General features: G+C 46.2%; 1 protein-coding gene across 1 annotated transcript in view; it reads right to left on the bottom strand.

Annotated features, from left to right (window-relative positions):
* Dpysl2 (dihydropyrimidinase like 2) overlaps positions 1-16,424 on the bottom strand; it is a 98,564-nt gene extending 82,140 nt beyond the window's left edge. The window contains exon 1 of the mRNA XM_051195471.1: positions 15,890-16,424. Within this exon, the coding sequence (XP_051051428.1) occupies positions 15,890-16,231 (342 nt within the window). The 5' untranslated portion in view covers positions 16,232-16,424. The remainder of the gene's footprint in view (positions 1-15,889) is intronic.
* Between the last annotated feature and the right edge of the window lie 4,849 nt (positions 16,425-21,273).

Below are 21,273 nucleotides of genomic sequence, written 5' to 3'. Positions count from 1 at the left end.
ATCTTTGTGCTCAGATCACTTCTTTCCCTTCATTTCTTGACACACACATTGAATCTGGTATTCGACTGCTCTCCTTCTGGAGCTACCTTTGGCTTGGAAATCACCTTTCTCATTCAAAGTCAGTATGTGACACCCACGTGAATGTCCCTCAGGTACCTCACACTCAAAATGTCTATAGCAAAGCCATCTGCTCTCTTGCAGCCACCCTTCTCCACCCCGCTTCCTGTGGCTCTGCATCTCACTTTATCCAAATGAGGAGCAGAGAGACTGCCACACCTACTCTTTCTCACAGCCTTCCAGCCCAGGATCTCCCACCAGGTCCTGAATCTGGAGCCCGTCCCCTCCCTCCCACAGGCTCAGGTCACCTCCATCTCCTAGTGGCTTGTTACAGAGCTTCCACCATTGTCCACAGGGGTCCTCTGAGAGCCTTGGGTCTATCATACCACTCTCCTGCACCAACTCTCCCTTGCAGAAGCATCAAAGCCAGCATTTCAGAATGGTGAAACCCTGCCGACACCAGGCCATCCCAGCAGCTCATCCTCCTTGGCTCAGTACTGCAGACACACAGCCCGCCTGCAGCTCAAGTGTTCTAGGTAATACTTCCTTGAGATTGTCTTCCTTCCACCTAGAGTTCCTCGCTGGAGGCTCCCCGCCAATTCCTTCAAGTCTTTGTACCACTCAGATCTTCTCAATGAGGGAGCCTCCTTGCCACACCCCTTTCCCTCTGGTAATTCTACTGTTAATGTTTTGAGGCCTCTCCAGTATGTTTTCCATGATGGTTACAATTTGTTTCTAAAGACATGCAAGTTCTACATCTAAAGACAACAGAGAAGAGGAAATAAGCACAATGGGAGGAACTTGCAATTATTTTTTTTTCTTTTTTGTTTGTATTGTTTTGTTTTTGGAGACAGGATTTCTCTGTGTAGCCCTGGTAGTCCTAGAACTTGTTCTGTAGACCAGGCTGGCCTCAAACTCACAGAGATCCGCCTGCCTCTGCCTCCCAAGTACTGGGATTAAATGTGTGTGCCACTGCCACCCAGCTTATTTTCATTTTTCAAATATTGTTTCTGTTATTGTTAAATAATTCGATTTATTATTGGGCTTATTGTTTATTTTAATGAATGTGTTCTTCTTATTGAGCCATGATTATTTTTAATGAATGAATATGCTTTCTTAGTTCCCAACCTTACTTTCTAATATGAAATGTGGATACAAACCCACACAGACAACAGCCCTCAGCAGTTTTTAAAGACATAACAGAGCCCTGAGCCCTGAAGGTGTGAGAGGTTCACAGGCAGGACAACAGAAGAGATGGAGCTGACAGAGGGCCAAGTATGTGGCTTGCTGGAAGTTTCTTAAAGGTATAAGATGGGGGAGATGAACCTGCACACAGGTTCCCCGTGTCCTTCTCTTCTTCACACACACTGGAACTGCTGGCTCCAAACTTGTCAGCTCCAAACTCAAACTTTAGACATCCAATCACCTCCATAAGTAGTCCTGTGTCTCCTTCTACAAAACCACACCCAGCCTCTGTTGGCCGGAGCTTACGCATAGTCACCATAGAAGCCTCTGCTGCTGTCACGGTCTGAAGCTTGTTGACTCAGAAACTCACCTGGACATGTGTCCTCGCCCCACCCGGGGTGATGTCCCCCATCTTCTATGGGGCAGTACCCTGTCCTTCTCTCTGGGTGGTCTCCAGCTGTGAAAGACTTCCTGCCTCAGCATTTTCCCAAAATGCCCCCCCAGAGAAAGACCACCATTGCTGCTGTCAAGTGGTGGTCATGGTTCTTTGTTTCCCAGCCCCATGAAAGGGGGGTTGGAAGGTAGGTGTGGTGTCTGTCTATGAGGGCATTTCCACAAAGTTTTATCTGGGGAAGGATGTGAGTCCTGCATGTGAGTGCCGTTTTCCATGCACTGGGATCCCTGACTCAGGAAAAGGGAGACTTTTGGCCTACTTACTATGGATACAATGTTACCACAAGCTCCTGCTACCACGCCTGCCCTGCCATGATGGACTGTGCCCTCAAACTGTGAGTCAAACATGCCTTTCCTTCGTTGAGTTGCTCTGACAGGGATTTTGTCACCACAAAGAGAAAATGAACAGCATGATTATACAATACTGGGCTAGCCAATGAGACAAGGGCGGGGTGGGGTTGCTGAATTCACCACATGGGAGTACTGTGTCCTTGACAGATTTGGGTGGAGACACAAGCCACATTGCTGTGGGCTAAAGAGTGAACCATAGTACCCAAAATACATATATGCAATGCTTACAGACCAACAGTAAAAAAACAATTTAATTATCCGTTTTTCTCCTCACAGAAAAATGGAAGCAGGTTATAGATATGCAGTTCACAAGAGAAAGGCCGTGAATAAACAGGCACCATATGAGAAGATGCTCAACTCACAAGCACCAGGGAAAATGAAAATTATGAGAGATTCTGGAGAGACAGCTCAGCAGTTGAAAGTATTTACTCCTCTATCAGAGAATCTGAATTCAGATCCCAACACTCCTCACCAACACCTACAACTCCAGCTCAGAGGGATCTCTGTACACACACACACACACACACACACACCACTAAAATAAGTCTTTAAAAAAAGGAAAAGAAAAAGAAAATTGCAAGAGTTCAATAACCCACATTACTGGTACATACTTAAAGTCTGCTGTCAAGTGATGGTAGAGTCATGGGAGATAGGTCTGTGCTGGGGTAAACCCTGCACACTGTGGGAATATGTGTCACTACGATTGGGTTAATAAACAAGCTGACTGGCCAATAGCGAACAGTATAGAGCTGGCAGGAAACCCAGACTAAGAACGATGGGATGAGGAAGCGCAGAGTCAGAGGAGGCACAGGAGATGCAGGGAGAAGCAAGAAAACATAGCAAGCCATGTGGCAGAGCATGAATGAGAAATATGGATTAATTTAAATGTAAGAGTTAGCTAGTAACAAGTCTGAGCTACCAGCCAAACATTTACAATTAACATAAGCCTCAATGTGGTAATTGGGAGTGCCTGCCAGAACGGGAAAACTCAGCCTACAGGTCTGCTCCTTAGGAATGGCTGATCGAGTCTAAAATAAACAGTCCCAGGGCCAGTGAGATGGCTCAGCAGGTTGAAAGTGACTGCCATCAAGTGTAACCACCTGAGTTCAATTCCCAGGACCTACAGTGGGAGGAGAGAGAACCCTTGACTTCTGATCCCCTTAGCTATATGTCTTAGTATAGGTGACAATACATGTGGCCTCAAACAGAGAACAAATAAATAAAAGCCTAATTTTTAAAGAATTTAAATGCACAATCACATATGAGGGCCACCTGACAGTACCTATAACAATGTTTAATGTCCTTATCCTGGGAGCCAAAGCATGGCTCTCTCTGATTTTGCATTGATTGATTTTTTACATCTTAACTAATGTTTAAACATCAAGAAACCAGAGAGAAGATAAAAATATAAATATAAGCAAGGTACAATGGTACACACAAATGACAGCGTCATGATGGAACCCACTAGCTTAAAGACTGAGTTTAAATGTTGGGAGGAGTTGCCCAGAAACTTACTTGGCCTGTGTGCTGGCTAGATTTATGTCAGCTTGAGGCAAACTACAGTCATCTGAGAAGAGGAAGCTCAACTGAGGAAATGCCTCGGTAAGACTGGGCCTATAGAGCATTTTTCTTAATTAGTGATTGATGGGAGGGCTCAGACTATTATGGGTGGGGCCACCCCTGGGCTGGGGATCATGAGCTCTATAAGAAAGCAGGCTAAGCAAGCCATGTGGAGAAAGCCAGTAAGTAGCACCCCTCCATGGCCTCTTTGTCAGCTCCTGCCTCCAGGTTCCTGCCCTGCCTTCCTTCAGTGGAAGTGTGAGCCCATAAACCCTTTCCTCCATAACTTGCTTTTTGGTTATGGTGTTTTCTTGCAGCAACAGAAACCCTAAGACAGCCCAACAAGCTTTTAATGTTTCCATATTGCTCTAGAAGGTTCTAAACATGGATAATTCCATTCAGTGATTAATTATTGAATGTTCCATGATAGCTAGAGACTGTACCCAATTAGGATGCAACTAAAAATACCTCAGGCCAATTAGAGATTATTATAAGAAGCACCATTTTAAAGATATCTTTATCTTTATCATTGTGCTGCAATGAATTCTCAGTGGTGTTGATTGTGCAATGATGGTGGACCTCTCTGCTGATGGACAAGCTCAAGGTCATGAGGGAAAGCAGATCCTGCCTGGAAATCTCATTTGGGCCTTGAAGGGAGATGGGGCAGGAGGTGAGGAAAGGTGGACAGGAGTGGACCATGACTTACAATGAAAGACCAACGGTCGTTCTAGAACAGAAACATGAGAGAGTAGAATCCATCACACCAATCCTGATTTTAACATGATACTGAGATGAAAGCTGCAAGGCAGGCATGGGAACACATTTGAGAAGTGGAATTAGTAAGATCAGGAGTTCAGGGTCATCTTCAACTACATAGCTGGTTCAAGGCCAGCTTGGGTTATTTGAGACCTTGGAGAGAGAGTGAGAGCAAAAGGCAACTCCTCTGCAAAAGGGAATGGTGCTGCCTATAGTGGTCTGGACCGTCTAACATCAATGAACAGTCAAGACACCCCCCCACAGATGTACTCACAAGCCAAATTCATCTAAATGATTCTTCTTGAAGGCTCTCTTCCCTGGAGATTCTAGGAAATGCTAAGTTGGCATTCAACTCCAACCATCACATCTAACATCTATCGGTGTTGTCCAAGGTCATCCTGCCGTGTGGCTTCCAAAATTGAAATTGACTTTAAAACTTCCATTTACCAAAGTACATAATCAATAGAGCAAAGCAGATAGCTATAAAAAAGGTGAAAATATTTGCAAGTCATGTGTCTACTAATAGTACATGGACTATTGAACACAGTGATTGTTCAATCCAACTCAAAAAACAAACAAAGTCAATGGAAAGCATCTGAAACAGGTTGACCAGTCAAGTCATTAGGGAAATGCAGATCAAACCCACAATGAGATATCACTTCACACTGGGACAGCTACTATCAAAACAAAAGCAGCCAGGTGTGGTGGCACACACCTGCACTCCCACCTGCTTGGGAGGCTGAGGCAGGAGGATCAGATTGGACCCAAGAGTTTGGGGCCAGAGTTAACAACACAGTGAGACTTCATTTCAATGAAGAGATGGAGGAAGAAAAGAAGGGGAGAAGAAGAGGGAGGGAGGGAAGAAGGGAGAAGTTTTGAAAAGGCATAAGAAGTGGGAAAATAGGAACCCTATAAAACAGCATACCTGCTTGGGGAAACCATTTCATGGTCTCTCTAAAAACTAAGACACCGGCTAGCTAGCTGGCTCAACAGTTAAGAGCACATACTACTCTGGCAAAGGACCTATATTCTGTCCCTAGCACTAATATTGAGTGGCTTCACTTGAAACTCAAGTTCCAGGAGGATCCTTTGCCTCTGATCTCTTTGGAAAATGCACTGACATGCAAATACACACACAGAGACACACACAAAAATGTAAGCTTAAAAGGTAAAGGCCTGGAGATGGCTTAGCCATTAAGAGCATTGATTGCAGCTGGGAGTTGGTGGTGCACACCTTTAATACCAGCACCCCGGAGGCAGAAGCAGGTGGGTCTCTATGAGTTGAGGCTAGCCTGGTCTACAGAGCCAGGACAAGCTCCAAAGAAATACAGAGAAACCCTGTCTTGAAAAACCAAATGTGTGTGTGTGTGTGTGTGTGAGAGAGAGAGAGAGAGAGAGAGAGAGAGAGAGAGAGAGAGAGAGAGAGAGAGAGAGAGAGAACATTGACTGTTCTTCCAAAGGAAGTCTTGGGTTTGATCCCCAGCTGCATACATTGGATGTGGTGGCATAGTCTGTAATTTAAATACTCAGGATATAAGGCAAGAGGATCCTGAAGTTCAAGGCTATCTTCAGCTACATAGTGAGTTTGAACCTCACTATGGACTGTCTGAGACCCTGTCTTATAAGGAATAAAAATTTTAAGTAAAGCAGTGTTACCAAATAACCCAGCAACTCCACCTCGGGGTAGATACTCAGAAGAACTGATATCAGGAGCTCAAGAAGGCATTTTAGACACCATATTCATAACAAGATGATTCAGCGTGTGCACAAGTGGATGAATGGATAACAATATGACTTAAGGCTGGGGCTTTAGCTCGGTGGACTGTGCTTACCTAGTGAATACAAGGCCCTGGCTTTGATCCCAGCACCGTGAGGGAATGAGATAGCATTCAGTCAAAAGAAGGCTGTTCTGTCCATGCTGTAACAAGGATGTACCCTGAAATTGTCATGGTGAAAGAAATGTAACAGTGTGGCTTCCAGATAGGATATGCCTACAGTGCTAAGATTTTAGAGCCCAGAAGTACACTAGAGCTGCCAAGTCCTAGCGTGGGGGGCAGAGGCGGGGGCTGCCCTGTGGAAGAACAGCAGTATGGGGAAGACAGATCTTCAGACTGCAAAGAATTCTGATGAACGAGCAAACGTGTTTATACTTACCATTGAACTACGCACCTAAATCATTAAGATGGTGAATTTTGTGTTATGTATGTTTTACTCCAAAAGGAAAAATAAATAAATGAATGCAGTTTTCTAAATGTAATAGTTTTAAATTCCACGTGTTTGTCACTGTTCCTCAGTGCCAACCCTGTCGTTCCAAAGCTATTTGCTTGGAAAGTATTTTTTTTTTTCATATTATTAGGCATACAGTTTATGTGCACACATTACAATTTCAATTTCATTAACTATTGTATATATTAAATATTTTCATAATGGTATAGTTAGATATGCATATATGCAGGAATAATGAAGGAGTCTTTTGTATATGAACAGAACCAGAAAATGGGAGACTCATTATTCAGAGCAAAAAGACTCTGTAGACACCCAGATACTGTTAATGAATTTCAAGGCTCCCTGAGTACTTAGTGATGTTCCTGGGATTGCAGAAGGGCCATCCCAAGCTCCAGGATAGAGTTCAGGCAGTTGTTTAGTTCTAAGAACAGCAAGAGATGATGCAGCAAAACACAGAAGCAAAAAAGGAGAGATAAATTGGACTTAACTAAAATGAAAAGCTTTTGTTCCTCCAAGAACACTATTTTGAAAAGGTTAAAAAGTGGGGGGAGGGGCGCTGGAGAGACAGCTCAGAAGTTAAGATGGCTCAGTGCTCTTCAGAGGACTGAGGTTTGCTTCCCAGCAACCACAAGGGCAGCTCACAGTTGTAATTCCATTTCCAGGAGATCTGGCATCCTCTCCTGACATCAAAGTCACCTGCACACATGATACACACACAGAGAGAGACATAGACACACCACATATGGTGCACACATACAGAGAGGCATAGACACACACCTGCTCATAAGTACAAATAAAAACAAAAAATCTTTGAAAATGTGAAAAATAACCTGAAAGGGAAGAAAATATTATCAGAAATCATATACCAGGGCTGAAGGGATATAGAGGGATATAGAGCTTGGCTGTCATGTGCAAGGTCGGAGGTTTGATATTCAGGGCCAGCACTAAACAACCATATCGGTCCAATAAAGAGGCAGGATGGAGAATATACAAAGAATTCTTATCACTCAACAACAAGACAAGGAATCAAAGTTAGAAACAGACAGAGATGTTTTAGACAGACACATGAACACCCAGCAAGCACAGCATGTCCCTGGGGACGGGAGTAAAACCACTAAGATTCCACAAACTCACAGAAAAAGAGAAATAAGCAGTGTTAGACAGACTGTGCAGAAATGGGAATCCTCACACTCTGGGGAATATAAAATGTATAACAGTGTGGCTGTTCCTAAATAGTTGAACCTAGAATTACCACAGAGCCCAGGAATTCCACTCCCAGGTAGAATCTTACAAGTGGAGAATGTGGTTCTACCCTGAGAAGACTGTGAATCACCAAATTATTCAGAATTGCCAAAAGGTGGAAAATGACCCCAATGTCCATTAAGGGACAAATGGAAAAGCATACAAAATGAGGCATATTACTCAGCCAGTGAAAGGAAGAAAGCCCCCCCCCACACACACACACACACTACAATGTGAACCTTGTCAATACTGAACTCATTATATAAGGAAAAAAAATAAATGGCCACATATCATTTGACTCTGTGGAAACGTTCAGAAAAGGCAAATCCACACAGGCATAAACGCAGACAATGGCAGAGGGTCTAAAGGAAGTGTCTATGTACTGGACACAGGTTTAGTTTAGGGATGATAGAAGTGTTTAAAATCAGGCAGTTATTGTGTGGCATACACCAAACTGTAAAAACACAACTTTTGTGCTCTGAAAAACAGCTGGGAACAGCATGGCTTTCTTTCTGGTCCTTTAGTGAAGATGGATAAGGAACCCTTGGAGACATAGGCCCACTCAGTGGCAGCTCAAGGTCATATGACTGTGCAGGCCACATAAGCCTGTGGTGGCAGAGCCAGATTAGCAGTGGCCTTCCTGGCTCCTCACACAGCCTTCTCACTGATGGACAGTTCTCCAGGAATCCCAGCCCACACCTGCCATGTGTTTGTTAAAAAAAAAAAAAAAAAAAAATAGAAGTACCTTCAAGACAAAGTCCTCTCCTCAAAGCCAGGCTTTGGCTCTTCAAGGCCACACTCTGGCCCTTCAAGGCCAGGTTCTTTCCCTCAGCTGCGAGGCTTTGTGTGTGGTTTTTGGCTTCTTGTTGCTGCAAACAACTCAAATGTATAGCCACCCACCTGTCACTGCTTTTACAAGTCCCATACATGATGGTTACATGTATGTGTCCCTCAACTATCCATATGTTAATTCTCAGTCCCCAAGATTGCATCACAAGGTGATACCTCTGGAAGATGTTAGGTCACGAAGGTGGAACTGCCCACTGAGATTAGTCTATAGTCTATAGACTAGTCTATAGTAATCTGTTAGAGCAGTCCCAGCTGCCTTAGACAATGATTGACAGCAATTGAAAAAGGTACACTGTCATCACTGAGCTCTAAGCTTAGAAAGGCGTGTCATTCATGCTGTTCTGACTTGGCCTGTGTCCCAGTGGTAGTTGGACATTCTTCTTCTGTTTAAAAATAAATGGACAGAATATCGCTCATTATGGGCACGTTCATAAAGACAAATCAATGGTCCATTTGATAACTGACATTGAAGTGTACATAGTAAAAATAAATGTAATCACTCAGAACATGTTTACAATAATTAGTTTTTTGGAGATAGACAAAAAATGATGAATATAAAAAGTAACTCAGAACCAGGCATACCAGTATATACCTTTACTCCTAGTACTTAGGATGTAGAGGCAGGAGGATTGCCAGAAGTTCAAGAGTAATCTAGTCTACACAGTAAGACCCAGGCCAGCCAGAGTTACATAATGAGACCCTGTCTCAAATAAGTGGGGGCAGGGAGCAGCTCAGTGCATCTTAGTGATTAAGAAATTCTCCGATGCCTAGTTCTGGGTTCAAATCCCACCCTTGGCGCTTTTCATTAGAATGTTGTTTTTAACTTCAGATACTTCCATTGCAAGACACAGTAGCACATGCTTCATAAAGCCAATGTAGGGTTAATTCAATAGAACACAAGCATTGCTTCCAGGCCTGCCCCATAAAACTAAGCTGTTCAATGGGATATAAGGTACTCTACCAGTAGAAGTGAATCGCACCTCGAAGTTCATGACACACCATGGACCAGAGCTGCAGAATAAGTTGGAAGAAACACAGGGCTGATTAGGACAGCTCCATTCTAAGCCCTATGCATGCACTTCCCAGGTTAACAAAGCCTCTGCAAGCAGGTCAGTAAGTAGCAATGGATCTCCCCTCCCCTGGTTCTATCTATCAAAGGGAAGGTTTCCAAGGATGTGGATGCAATGGAGACTCTACTGTGGAAAGTCACTGGTAAGAGTCAGGATGTCATTGTTAGTAATGGGTTTGGTTGTTTTTGTTTTTGTTTTTGTTTTTTTGGTTTTTGTTTGTTTGTTCTATTTGGGTTGGTTTGTTTTTATTTAAGAATTTATGCATTTCTCTATTTCTAGTTTTGAAACAGTAATGTCATGAATCATATTGATAAAGTCTCATTTTAAATTACATTTATTTACTGTACGTATGAACGGGTGTGTAAACCATAGTAAACATGGAGGTCAGAGGACAACTTGCAGGAGTTGGTTCTCTCTTTCCACCACATGGGTTCTAGGAATTAAACTCAGCAAGTGTTTTTATCAACTGAGACATCGCACTGGTTTGAAACAGGGTTTCATAATTCCAGGTTAGACCCATAAGTACTACATGGCCAAAGGTTGACTGTCAACTCCTCATTCCCCTGCCTCCACTCCCCAAGCACTGGGATTGCAGATGTGTGCCACCATATCTAAATAGTAACAAGGTTAGGGTGAAACCAAGAGAAGGGGCCTCCACTCTAGTCACAGGACTGCTACCTGAGGGCCAGGGATGTTGTCCTTCCTTCACTGGTCGAATGACTAAGTCTCATTTGAGCTCCAACATGCAAAGCATAGACACAACACAGGTAACGGTCAAATAATAAAATAGTTGATTCGGTAATTTGTACAGCATGGACTCTGTGCGCTTCAACTTCCAAATGGTTGAGACCGGTGGGGGAGGGGAGTTGCTGGTGGTAGAGCAATGGCAATTACCTTCCTCTTGAGCTACAGCTGTTTAGTCATCAGGCTTCCACTCAACTTAGGCCTTTGGCAAAAGGCTGGGGAGTCTTGCCTCCTCTGAGCTCAACTTTTCACTTCTTCCCCCTACAATTAATTAGTTAATTGTATATCTGCTAAGTGAACAAGAATTTATAAGTTATTGATGATTTGTTGTAATTTAAAGAATTACAAAACCATCAGAAGAGAAAGAAGGAGGCTGAGGAGATGGCTCAGCTGCTTAAATGCTTGCTTTGCATTTGACCCACAGAACTCCAGGAAAAGCTGAAGTAGAGATATACTTGTAATCCCAGCACTGGGAAGTCTGAGGCAGGAGGGCCACTAAGAGCATCAAGTTATTGGCCTGGTTCTCGGCTCCCAGCCAAACCTCCACTACACGTGTCATCACACAATAACCTTAAGGGACAGCTTGGTTATTAGCCATTTACACAGGTGCTGAAAATTTAACCATCAGGATTTGGGAATGTTGGCTGGAAGAGGGGAGAACAAGGGGGGATGAGAGGGACATGAGAACATGGTGCCCTTTGGAGGAAGAAGGAGAACCCTGTGAGGATGGTATAGGGATAGTGTTGTGGAACACTGGGGACCCAGAGCTGGGGAATAGTCAGTTTGGGGAGAGGAGATATGGATCCAGAATGGAAAGGAATATTAGAAAGTATTGTATGGGTGTGGTGACTGTCTCAATCCATTTTATGTGCTACTGTAACAGAATACCTAGGTTGGGTAACTTATAACAAAGACATTTTCCTTGTCCTTTATTTTATTCTATTTTGTATTTATTTAGATGTGTATGTGCAGATATGGATGCATGCCCATATATTCTGACTGTGCATATATGTACGTGTGTGTGGAAGCCAGAGGCTGACCTCAGGTATCCTTCCAGGAGGCATCCATCTTGGTTTTTTAGACAAAGTCTCTTACTGAGCCCTAGGGCTTGCTGCGTTGAATAGGGTGGCTGGCTGTGAGCCACAAGGATCTTCCTAGCTATGTCTCCCCAGCTCTGAGATTACAAACACACACCACCGCAACCCACTGCTTTGTTTGGAGACAGCATCTCACTGTGTAGCCAAGGCTGATCTGGAGTGTGTTACATAGAACAGGCTGGCATTGAACTCAAGGTTTGCCTACTTCTGCCACCAAGTGCTATGACTAAAGGTGTGTGCCACCATGCCCAGCCCACACCCAGTTTTGTTTGTTTTGTATCGTTTTACGTTGACCCTGGTGATCAATTTGGGACTGACTGGGCCGTCTTCCCAATCCTAGACAAGAATTACATTTGGTGCTTGAATCTAGAGGCTGAGAAGTCTAAGGCTGAGGTTACCATGGGTCTTCATCATCGCCATGTGACATGGTAGAAATCATCGCATTGGCAAAAGAGGAAAAGCTACGCAATTCAAAATTCTCAGGCCCTTGTATCATCGGTGTTGACAGAAGAAGGGTAGAGTTCTCCCACTGGCCATGCTTCCCATCATGGTGCTACACTGGGAATTGAGTTTCCAGCAAATACCTACGGGTATATGTTTGAGCCACAGCTTAATGATGCCAAGCTCAGCAGAGTTCTATAGAGCCCACTCACTGGCATTTGCCCTGCACCAGAGGACAGTCACTCCCCAGTTCTGTAGTCTGCATACCAGGTTGTTCATAATAAAATGTGCCTGGAAGTTCTTTGAAAGGGGCTCAACATCCAGTACGCCAAGATGAGAGGATGTTTCTGACCTAATCATATCTCCAATGGAAGAGAAGGATCCCAGGAGAAAGGGTGGGGCTCAAAGACCCATGTTCACTGGCAAGCAGGGCAACTGCCATGGTTAAGCACTGAGTGTCTTCCAAAGGTTCGTATGTGGAGTCTGGATCCACAGGGAAGTGTTATAGACCTTTAAGATATATGGTTTGATAGGAACTCCCAATGCCATTGTGGGTGTGCCCTCAAAGGAGGTTATTTTATCTCTCCCTCTCTCTTCATCCCTCCCCTCCTTACCCCACTCTGTGTTATGCCCCCATTGCCAAACCCATAAGGCAACCTGATCTTGGACCTGAACTTGCAGAACCATGAGTTCAAACAAATCTATCTTTATTTCACAAGTATTCCACCCTGGGTTTTTTTGTTATAGTGATGTGAGGCTGACAGATAGACCAAGACAAATATCCTTCTGTTCTTTAGCTCAAGAGGCTCAGAAATCAATGCTGATTTCATTGCAGTCCAAACTGGCTTCTGGCCAGAACACATGGAAAAGAGGAGCGACAAGATTAAAGCTCTCCTCATTCCCAACCCTTCGACTGGCTTTTTCCCTTCACTCGAGCCTGGAAGCCTGGGGCAAGCCTCTACCAGTAAGTGCTTTCTGGTTATGACTTGCTCATTCTGTGATTCATGCTTCACTAGTCCCTGGGAATGTGTCCACTAGACCCTCTCATCTCCCATGAGCTACATGGCTAAGGAGCCTGCTCTGTCTGGCCTTTCTAGACCAGAAGGATTCTTAATGTGGTAGGTGAGCAAAATACTTTCTTTTCTTTTCATTTTTTTCTTTTTTCTGACAGCATCTTGCCAAGCAGCCCTGGCTAGCCTAGAACTCATTGTGTAGCCCAGGCTGCCCTTGAACTCACCGAGGTCCACCTACCTCTGCTTCAACAGTGCCGGATTAAAGGTATGTGCCATCATGCCTAGCAAGTCTGACCATTCTTAAAACCTCTTGCAAACACAGATTCAAAGGAGGAGAAAGGAGCATGACCCACTCTGTGCCAGAGCTTCTAGAAGAATTCCTTGAAAGCCTGAAGACACCCTTCTCATGAGCTAAATCTAAGTAATGACCACTGATTCTGTCAAAAAAAAATCGTCAATTGTGCTTTCTGAAACCACCACCATTACACACACACACATGCACACTCTCATGAAACATGAAAAATTCATATATCACAAGCACCAAGCTGGGTATGTTCCTAGTTATAAATGATAAGATCCCACAGGAATGCCCCTTTTGTGATAAAGGCCTAGCCAGAACCAACTTCTAGAACTAATGAGCAGGAAGCTAAGGCAGGGATGGCTTTGTAGGAGCTAGAACTAAAGATTTAGCCTGGTGCTTTTGTCTTCAAATTGTCCCCTCTATGTTCCCTAGACTTGCAATTTATAGTTTCTGTTAAATTTAGGGTGTGTTCCAACAAATCACTCCTGATCATCCTGCCTTTCAGACTCCAGTGTTAATATGCTGCCGCTGTTATGCAGGTCACTCCATCTGTTATTTCTATGTGTTCTCTTGTGGATTCTCCAGGCATGGATCTGTTCCCTTTAATCTGTTGGAATGACCCATACACCATGTCTGACTTAAGAGTGCTCACTCAACCTTCATGCTATGTAGTCTTGACTTTCGCCAACTATTCCCACATTTTATACTTACCCCATCTTCAGTACAAAGTACAATACTGAAACATTCAGGTTAGGAATGTAGCTCAGTGATAGGACACTTGTTTAGCACATACTAGTCCCTGGGTTCAGGCCCCGGCACACAAAATAAAAGAAAAGATAAGATAAATACATAGACAATAGGTACATAGACAGACAGACAGGTAGATAGATGGAGCTGACGGTCATGGTGACTCACATCTCTAATCCCAGCACCCAAGAGGCATTGGGATTGTCATGATTTCAGGTCCATTCTCAACTACGGAGTGAAATTATTTCTCAAAAAAAAAAAAAAAAAAAAAAAGAAAAAGAAAAAGAAAGAGAGAAGGAAGAAAGGAAAAGGAAAGAAATAAAGAAGAAACTTTTTTTTTACTTGGAATTAAACAAGCTTTTTGAATTTAGATTTTGGTTGCCTCTTAGTGAAATATAAATTTAAAAGTCAGAGGAGGGATGTATGTATGTAAATTAAGTGGCTTTTTTTTTTTTTTTTTTTTTTTTTTTTTTGCTAGACGTGGTCCTAGGAAAGTCAAAAGCCAGAACGCTCTGCTGTGTCAGGAAACAGGAGAGTGGTACCCCAATCATTGCCCCAGTGTTGCTCTCCAAGGCTTTCTGGGTAGCAAACAACCTGAATGCTGGGCAAGCCCCACAGAGAGCATGTGCAAACTGCCCCCAACTTCTCCAGTGGCTGTCTGGAAGGAAGCACCTTTAGGATTAACCTTCCTCCTGCCCTAGAAGGGAAGGCACATGGGGATTCAATACAGTCATTCATAGATAGGTGCCTTGTCTTCACCATTGGCATGGGAGAGAAGCAGCAATCAAGCATTAAGGCACTGTTGAGACATTAAATCTGTGAAAAAAATACATGAGCATAAATGTCACCCTGAAACGGAGGAAAATGTGTGTGAAAAGACCACTGGACTTGAAATGTACACTGCTGGGATTTACTGGACCATGTCAAACATTTTCTATGACCACGGATAACAAAGCTAGACTTCTTTGTCTCCACATTAACATAATCAGGGATTCTTGTCTTCAAATGCAAGCCTTTCCCTCCCACCCTCTTTTTTTCCTCTTTCCCTTTTGGCTGTTTGAATATAATCCACGGAGTCTCTCCCCATTCCCAAAGTGCCTCCCAAACAGCGCCGGGGAAGCTCTCTGGGAAGCCCTTGCCCAGGACACTTAGCAGAACTTTGTTCTCCACATGGGCTGTCTAGCTTTTCTCGGTGACATCACGGCCTCCCCAACTCTTCACTGGCTGTGAACCGTGTTCAGGCGCCCATAACAGGCTCAGGGCGCTGGCCGTGGTCCTGACCTCAGAGCTCAGGATCCTTGTGCAGAGCGCTCCCAAGGAGGAGACCTAACCACTAGGAAGACCCATGTGAGCCCCTTCCCCCGCTCGACCCCAGGGAAGTCTTCTGGCCTTCACTGCAGCCCTCCACTGCGCTCTTTGAGCTGCATCAAAAAAGGGTGGGGCACTGAGCCACAGCTGCAATCGGATGCTACCCGGGAGGATTTAAGAACAGCACAGTGGTCCACCCCAATCGCCCCTCGTCGCCTCTAGCCCAGGGATCAGCTGGTCCCTGACGCGGGTTCCCCACCTCCCAGGCACAGGGAGGCGAGGGCAGCCTTTGTGGGGGCTGAGACGCCCACCGTCGAACCCTTGCCTCACCGCACCCTGCGCGGTGAAGGGGCGGGCAGGGCGCGGTGCGCGTGCAGATGCGGGAGGAAAAGCTCCAAGCGCCGCGTGCCCGCCGCCACGCGGAGATGCTTGGTCCTCCGCGAGATGCCAGGGTTCAGCCCGGCTTTCTACCCCCCCCCCCATACCAACCTGATCGTAGATGTTCTGCAGGGCTTCCTTGCCCGAGGCCCGCCGGATCTCCACCTTCCGGCCCGATTCAACAGATGGCTCCCCGCTGCCACGCCGGCTCTGCCGGTGCGGGTCCGGGCCCAAGTGGGCGACATCCCGCTGCTGAGCCACCACCTGCCCCGAGCCCCGGCCCACAGAAAGCGAATCGAAATCGATGGTCTTGTTCTCCGAGGACCCTTCCACCGGGCAGAACATGCCGCAGAATTTCTGCCGGGGCTTGGGACTACCCGAGCCCAGGTTTTTAAAAAAGGCAGGGACCTCTTCATCCTCTGCCGCCTTCCCAGATTGCTTTCTCTCGGTCATGGCTCGGGGGGCGCTGGGGAGGGTCCTCTCCGTCCGTCCGTCCGTCCGTCCGTGGTTCCCTAAGTCTCCCTAGCTGGGTGTGCACTAGCCCCTCGCTGCCGCCGCGGCTGCTGCTCCCTGCCTACCGCAAGGTGCACAGAAAGGATGGAGGGCTGGCGAGCCGGCGACCCACCCCTCGCGGTCCCTCCTCCTGACCCTGCTTTCTCCCTCCCTGCCCACGCCCCCTGGCGCCGCCGCGCCACCTCCGAGCGAGCGGCAAAGTTGGATCTGGGCAGGCGGTCCCTGCCGCAGAGGATGCCAGTTCCCGGCAGCGCGGGGCGGGGCGGGGCGGGCTGAACGCGCGATCAGAAGGGAGGAGAGATGGAGGGAGGGGACACAGAGGGAGGGGACCGAGAAGGGAGGGTACAAGGGGGTGGGGGGCACCCGGAGCTCGCGCTCCGGAAGTGAAGCGGCCACTCCACCGGTTAATGGATGCACAGCGGCCGCCCAGCAGACCACTCTCGGCGCCAGGGTGAGTGTCAGACAGCTACAGCTGGGCGAGGACCGGGGGGTGCAGATCCTGACCCTGAGTTTCTCTTCTCCACCTGCCTCGCTTCATTGTTAAGGTGGCTCTGGAGCTCCTCTGTTCCCGAGTGAGGGCTGAGGATTGGGGGAGCCAAGGGTCAAGCCTGCAGGCTCTGGGATGCTATGACGTTGGGGAGGGGTGATCCTGGAAACAGCAAGGGCTGGTCTCAGACACCCAAGAACCCGACACCAACGCTTCAGTTTACCCACCACCTTGGCGGCGTGGGGGTGGTCGTAGGAGGACTTCAAGGAGCAAGAAAAAGGAAAATATTCTCTTTGCTTGCAGCTGCTGTGGTTGGGAGGTGGGGCTCACAATATGGCGGGGACGAAAAGAGCCGAGGGGCGTAGCGAAAGGGAGGAATGACCAGATGCAAGCCTCTGGTGAATGGGCATAGAGAAGAATGCAGGCTGCGAATCGCAGCACTGCGCTTCAGCTTAGAGAGTGAAGACTCTCAATGTTACCTGAAAGTCCCATACCCAGCAGGTAGGCTACCAACCTAGGAAAGGCACAGTGAGATTTGGTGTCTCCCATCACCACCACCACCACCACCACCACCACCACCACCACCACCACACACACACACACACACACACACACCTGGTCACCACTGCCCCTACCCAAAATGGTTGGGGACTAAGCAGACTGAAGCCCACTCCATATACATCTTGTTTTCAAGGCGCCCCGCCTAGCTCCACCCCCATCCCCGCCCCTGATGCATTCAGCGCCAGTGCCTGGCGGTTGCCAGATGCCTCTTCTCTAGGGCAGCGCTTTGCGTAAAGGTTAGAGGTGGATTGCGGCTTTGGGAAGGATTACATGCTGTGAATTATAAGCAGCTAAAGTGTGTGGGATTTGAGGGTGTGTGTTTGTGCTCGCGGCCGCTAGGTTCAAGGCTTTTCCAGCCCGCACTCTAATCTTGGGCCCTTCCTTGCTTATTCCCACCCCCCTTGGTCCTGATTCTGGTAGATTTAAACTCCTCCTGTTTTCCAGAGTAGCTGGAACCTGCAGAAGTGTTGCCCATCCTTCAGGGGCCCTGGAGGATGATCTGAGCATGCTCACCAAGGAAAATGGGTTTGGTCTATGACAGTTTACTGCAGCGTGTTCTCACAGGGCGGTGTGACCAAGAAATCAGTTCCATTGTCAGCCTTTGCTTAGGGAAGTACTGTATGCCGATACCAACGTCCCTAGTTGCCCAAGATAGCTTGATGGATGGAGTCACAGTTCACACACACACACACACACACACACACACACACACACACACTCCATCCTGAACTTAATGTAGAAGCTGAGAGGACCACACATGTGAGTAGGGCCTTTGGACATCGGCACCAGATATGCTTGGCATTTAAACAAAAGCTCTGACTGTAATTGCCAATGCTTCACCAAAGCCCTGTGAGATGGGGGCTTTCATTGTTCTCCCCTCTCAAGTTAGGACTTCGGTTTAAGAGGGTCGGTAATTCAAGTGGGGTATTTTATCTCAAAGGATGGTTCTTTTAACAGGTTATCCTGTGGGCTCCCTTTATGTGAGAAAAATAGAAAACCCCTGTGTTCTCCCACACCCAAACATTTCCTTCATGGCCCTGTAGTACATCACTTGTTTCACTTGGAATCTTAAAATTGGGGGGGGGGTAATTTTCATTTTGTGTGTGTGTGTGTGTGTATGTACATGTATTAGTGCATGCCTGGTTGGGGGGGGGGGGTTGTAGGCCAGAGGAAAGTGTCAGATCCCCTGGAACTAAAGTTACAGATGGTGGTGAGCCACAATATGGGTGCTAGAAACTAAACCTGTGCTTTTAACCATTGAGCAATCTTTCCAGACACTTGGTTTTTTTTTTTTGTTTGTTTGTTTGTTTGTTGGCTTGTTTGTTTTGTTTTGTTTTAAGGCCATCCCTTATAGGTAGGATCCACATACAGGTGAAAAGCCTCAAAAGCTAGCCAATTTTAGCACAACACTCTTTCTGTGGACCTGGGCCAGGGCATTCAGTGCCTTTTGTTTGTTTGGTTTTGATATTTTTGAGACAAGGTCCTGTATGTAACCCCAAGTTGACCGCAAACTCCCTATGTAGCCAAGGATGCTCTTGAGCTTCTGATCCTCCTGTCTTCTCTTCTTAAGTGTTGGGGTATGGGCATGTGCTGTTCTGCATGCGTGGTGACAGCACTCTACCAACTTGAGTGACATTCTTAGCCTCTCCAGTGCCTTTAGATTTCTGATTCTTCTAAACTTACATGAGAACAAAATTCACTCCCATATTTTACAAGGACATCTCAGGCCTGATTGGTCTGAAGTTCCAGGTCCCCACGCTCCCAGGCACAGGGTGAGGCAGCATCTTGCCCTCCTGGTTCTAGAACCTCCCAAGAAGACTGAAGCTGCTCCTGAGGCAGCTGCTGCCATAGTTATGGTCAGCATCTGTAGCATGTGGCCTCCCTCAGACTGGTGGGAAATGTTTAGGCTAAGGGGAGAAATGTTGTAGCATCCTAACATACATTCTACAAAGGTCTCTGAGAGGCACAATCAAGTACCAAATCCACCATTTCAGTTGGCATTCCAAAGAGACTCCATAAGAATGCATGGTCTAGTGATGTTGCAGATAACTAAATTTACATAAGTGCACTCTGTGATGTTCAGTCAATTATGAAGCTGCCTAAGGTGCTTCTCTGAAGGCATCCCCATGGCTAAGTGACCGGGCTGTCATAGGGACACTTCAACTCTGTAGTGGGTTTGTTTTCTGCCTTTTGCATTTTTCTCAATGGCCCAGTCAAATTCAAATGACAGGAAGTGTCTTAGTTACTTTTCTACCTCTGTGACAAAGTGTCATGACCAAGGTAACTTATAGAAGAAAGCATTTAATGGGAGCTTACAGCTTCAGAGGGTTGGTTCATGACCATTGTGACCCAGAGCATGGCAGTAGGTAGCAGGCATGGTGCTGGAGCAGTAGGTAAGAGCTCACATCTGGTCTACAAACACAAGGCACAGAGATTGACAGTGGGAATGGGGTGGACTTTTCAGATGTCAAAGCCCACCCCCAGCGACACACCTCCAAAATCCTTCTCACACCTAAGGACCAAGTATTTGATATGTGAGTTGCAGGGCCCGTTCTCACTGAAAGCACCACAGGAAGTGATGGGTTGATAACTCAGCAGTGTAACACTTGAAAAGCCTTCCTAGACACAACAAAGGAAGGCTGATTCCAAAGTGTGCTTGTTTCTCTGAATTTTCTTCATTATCCCCATTAAAACTTATTTTCAAAGGTTTGAATGACCCTGCTTAGTTTTATTTATGCCTTCTTCTTTTGAGACAAGATTTCTCTTTGTATCCCAGATTGACTTCAGACTTGCAATCCTCCTGCCTCATCTTCACAAAAGCTGGGAGTGCTACCACACACAGTGCAGTTGTATTCGTTTTTGAAGACGGTTTTCATGTAGCCCAGGCTGGCCTCAAACTCCCTATGTGGTAAAGAATGATCTTAAGTTCCTGATCCTCCTGCCTCCACCTCTCAAGCACTGGGATTACAGGCATGTACCACCCTGTCCAGTTTATATGGTGCTGGAAATTGAACTCTAGGCTTAGTTCATGTATGCTAGGCAAGTGCTCTGCAGACTGAGGACACCCAGAACTAAGTGGGGGTTTTCCGCAAAGTGCAGCAACTATCTTGTTTATGACATTCCACTAAATTGTGCAGGTCTGTCACTTTTTTCATCCTTTACTGAACCATTATATTTTTAATAAGTGCATTAATCTTTATTACTAGATTTTAGGCCTAAAAACTCATTATTGATGTTTGTGTGTAACAGGACAGCTTGAGTTGGATGAAGTTAAGACACATCCACACTATTGTATAGAGGTGAGGGACATCTTCCAGAGCTGGAAGCTGAATACACGCTCCTTGATTCTTGGGGAACATTCTGGAACACATAAACAGGTATTTAACTATGTCTCCTAATCTCATCTTTCGAATGGTGAAGGTCTTGAATCCCGCCCACTGATGGGGCATCACCATGGAGAGAAGGGGTTTAAGCTGGTCCCCCAACCCTGAGTACAGTAAGCAAAGAAGGAGGTCCAACAGAATGGACTGTACAAAGGTGCAGTGGGAGTCATAGCCCTTGATCCACCCCTAGTTCCATTCCAAACCATGGTGTTGGGTGTGTCCTGGGAAGTAGAGGTCTGTGTAGTAAAAAATGAACCTCTGTTTCCCTAGAAGTCCTCACCATCTTGCTGTGTGACTCCCCAGAGTTTTGGGTGTGAGAGTGGAAGCCACCTCCCCACTGACTAGAGAGAGGCAAAGTGACAGAAACCAGGAGATGCTGGGAAGAGCAGTCATTCCAGGTGCCTTACAGTGACAAGAGTCAGCACCCACACAGCTGCCCACGGCTCTCAGAAACAGCAGCGAACCCACTGCAGAGCCACAGGGCTGGTAACTGCAGCCCACCCCATCGGCCCATCAACCTTGCTGTGGGTCTGAAGACACGTGGCAAGTGC

Source organism: Phodopus roborovskii, unplaced genomic scaffold (assembly GCF_943737965.1).
Source record: "Phodopus roborovskii unplaced genomic scaffold, PHOROB, whole genome shotgun sequence".
In the NCBI taxonomy this organism is placed as follows: domain Eukaryota; kingdom Metazoa; phylum Chordata; class Mammalia; order Rodentia; family Cricetidae; genus Phodopus; species Phodopus roborovskii.
Note: the sequence above shows the minus strand (reverse complement) of the source record. Positions and strands in the feature narration are given on the sequence as shown.